This window comes from Aureococcus anophagefferens (assembly GCF_000186865.1).
Source record: "Aureococcus anophagefferens unplaced genomic scaffold AURANscaffold_13, whole genome shotgun sequence".
Lineage (NCBI taxonomy): Eukaryota > Pelagophyceae > Pelagomonadales > Pelagomonadaceae > Aureococcus > Aureococcus anophagefferens.
The window spans coordinates 601,830-603,120 of record NW_008705573.1 but is presented as its reverse complement, the minus strand read 5'-3'; the positions used below and the strand labels follow the sequence as shown (position 1 = coordinate 603,120).

The 1,291-nt window shown below is 73.1% G+C and overlaps 1 protein-coding gene across 1 annotated transcript in view; it reads right to left on the bottom strand.

Annotated features, from left to right (window-relative positions):
* The window catches only part of AURANDRAFT_65158 (hypothetical protein), a gene marked incomplete at both ends in the record, with an annotated part of 6,364 nt that overhangs the window by 639 nt on the left and 4,434 nt on the right, over positions 1-1,291 (bottom strand). The window contains one exon of the mRNA XM_009039954.1: positions 737-868. Within this exon, the coding sequence (XP_009038202.1) occupies positions 737-868 (132 nt within the window). The remainder of the gene's footprint in view (positions 1-736; positions 869-1,291) is intronic.

The following is a 1,291-nucleotide window of genomic DNA, read 5'->3' as shown; positions in this document are numbered from 1 at the left end:
CAAGGACCTGCCGCCGATGGTCTCGTCGGTTGTTCACGCTTTCTTCGCGACCGAGCTGTCCAAGCTCGAGCGCGAGTCCTCCACGCTCGACCGCATCGTCGCGGGCGAGCACTCCAAGCTCGACGGCATCGTCGCGGGCGAGCACTCCAAGCGCGACGGCATCGTCGCGGGCGAGCACTCCAAGCTCGGCCGCAAGTCGTCCAAGTACCACCGCAACCTCGCGGCGCGGAAGTTCTGCGCCGCCATCAAGAAGCGCAAGGAGTGCAAGAACGCCGCGAACAAGGACACGTGCTCCTGGATCCACCACAAGAAGAAGTGCAAGGGCAAGCGCAAGGCGTGCGCGTCGCTCGCCTCCAAGAAGAAGTGCCACAAGTCCAAGTACCACAACTTCTGCAAGTGGAGCTACAAGAAGACGAAGTGCCGCAAGGTCAAGTGCAAGGAGATCGACGCGAAGCGGGACTGCAAGCCGTCGCGCAGGACCAGCAAGAAGGGCTGCGAGTGGAAGGACAAGCAGTGCCGGAAGAAGCGCTCCGTCGCCGACGCCGGAGCCGTCACCGACGGCGACGCCTCCTTCGAGATGGAGCTCACGGCCGAGCCCACGGCCAAGCCCACGGACCTGCCCACGGACCTGCCCACGGATCTGCCCACGGCCAAGCCCACGGCCCTCGTCTTGCCCGTCCCCACAGACCTGCCCACGGACCTGCCCACGGACCTGCCCACGGACCTGCCCACGGACCTGCCCACGGCCAGGCCCACAGCCGACCCGTCGGCCGGGCCCACGGCCGTGCCGACGGCCGACCCGTCGGCCGCGCCGACGGGCGACCCGACGGCGGACCCGACGGCCGCGCCCACGGGCCTGCCCACGGGCCTGCCCACGGGCCTGCCCACGGACCTGCCCACGGACCTGCCCACGGCCGACCCGTCGGCCGCGCCCACGGGCCTGCCGACCTCGGCTCCCACGACCAGCCCGTCGGCCGCGCCCACGGGCCTGCCGACCTCGGCTCCCACGACCAGCCCGACGGCCGCCCCCACGGGCGCGCCGACCTCGGCTCCCACGACCAGCCCGACGGCCGCCCCCACGGGCGCGCCGACCTCGGCTCCCACGACCAGCCCGACGGCCGCCCCCACGACCAGCCCGACGGCCGCCCCCACGGGCGCGCCGACCTCGGCTCCCACGACCAGCCCGACGGCCGCCCCCACGGGCGCGCCGACCTCGGCTCCCACGACCAGCCCGACGGCCGCCCCCACGACCAGCCCGACGCCCGCGCCGTCGGTCTCTCCGACGCCCGCG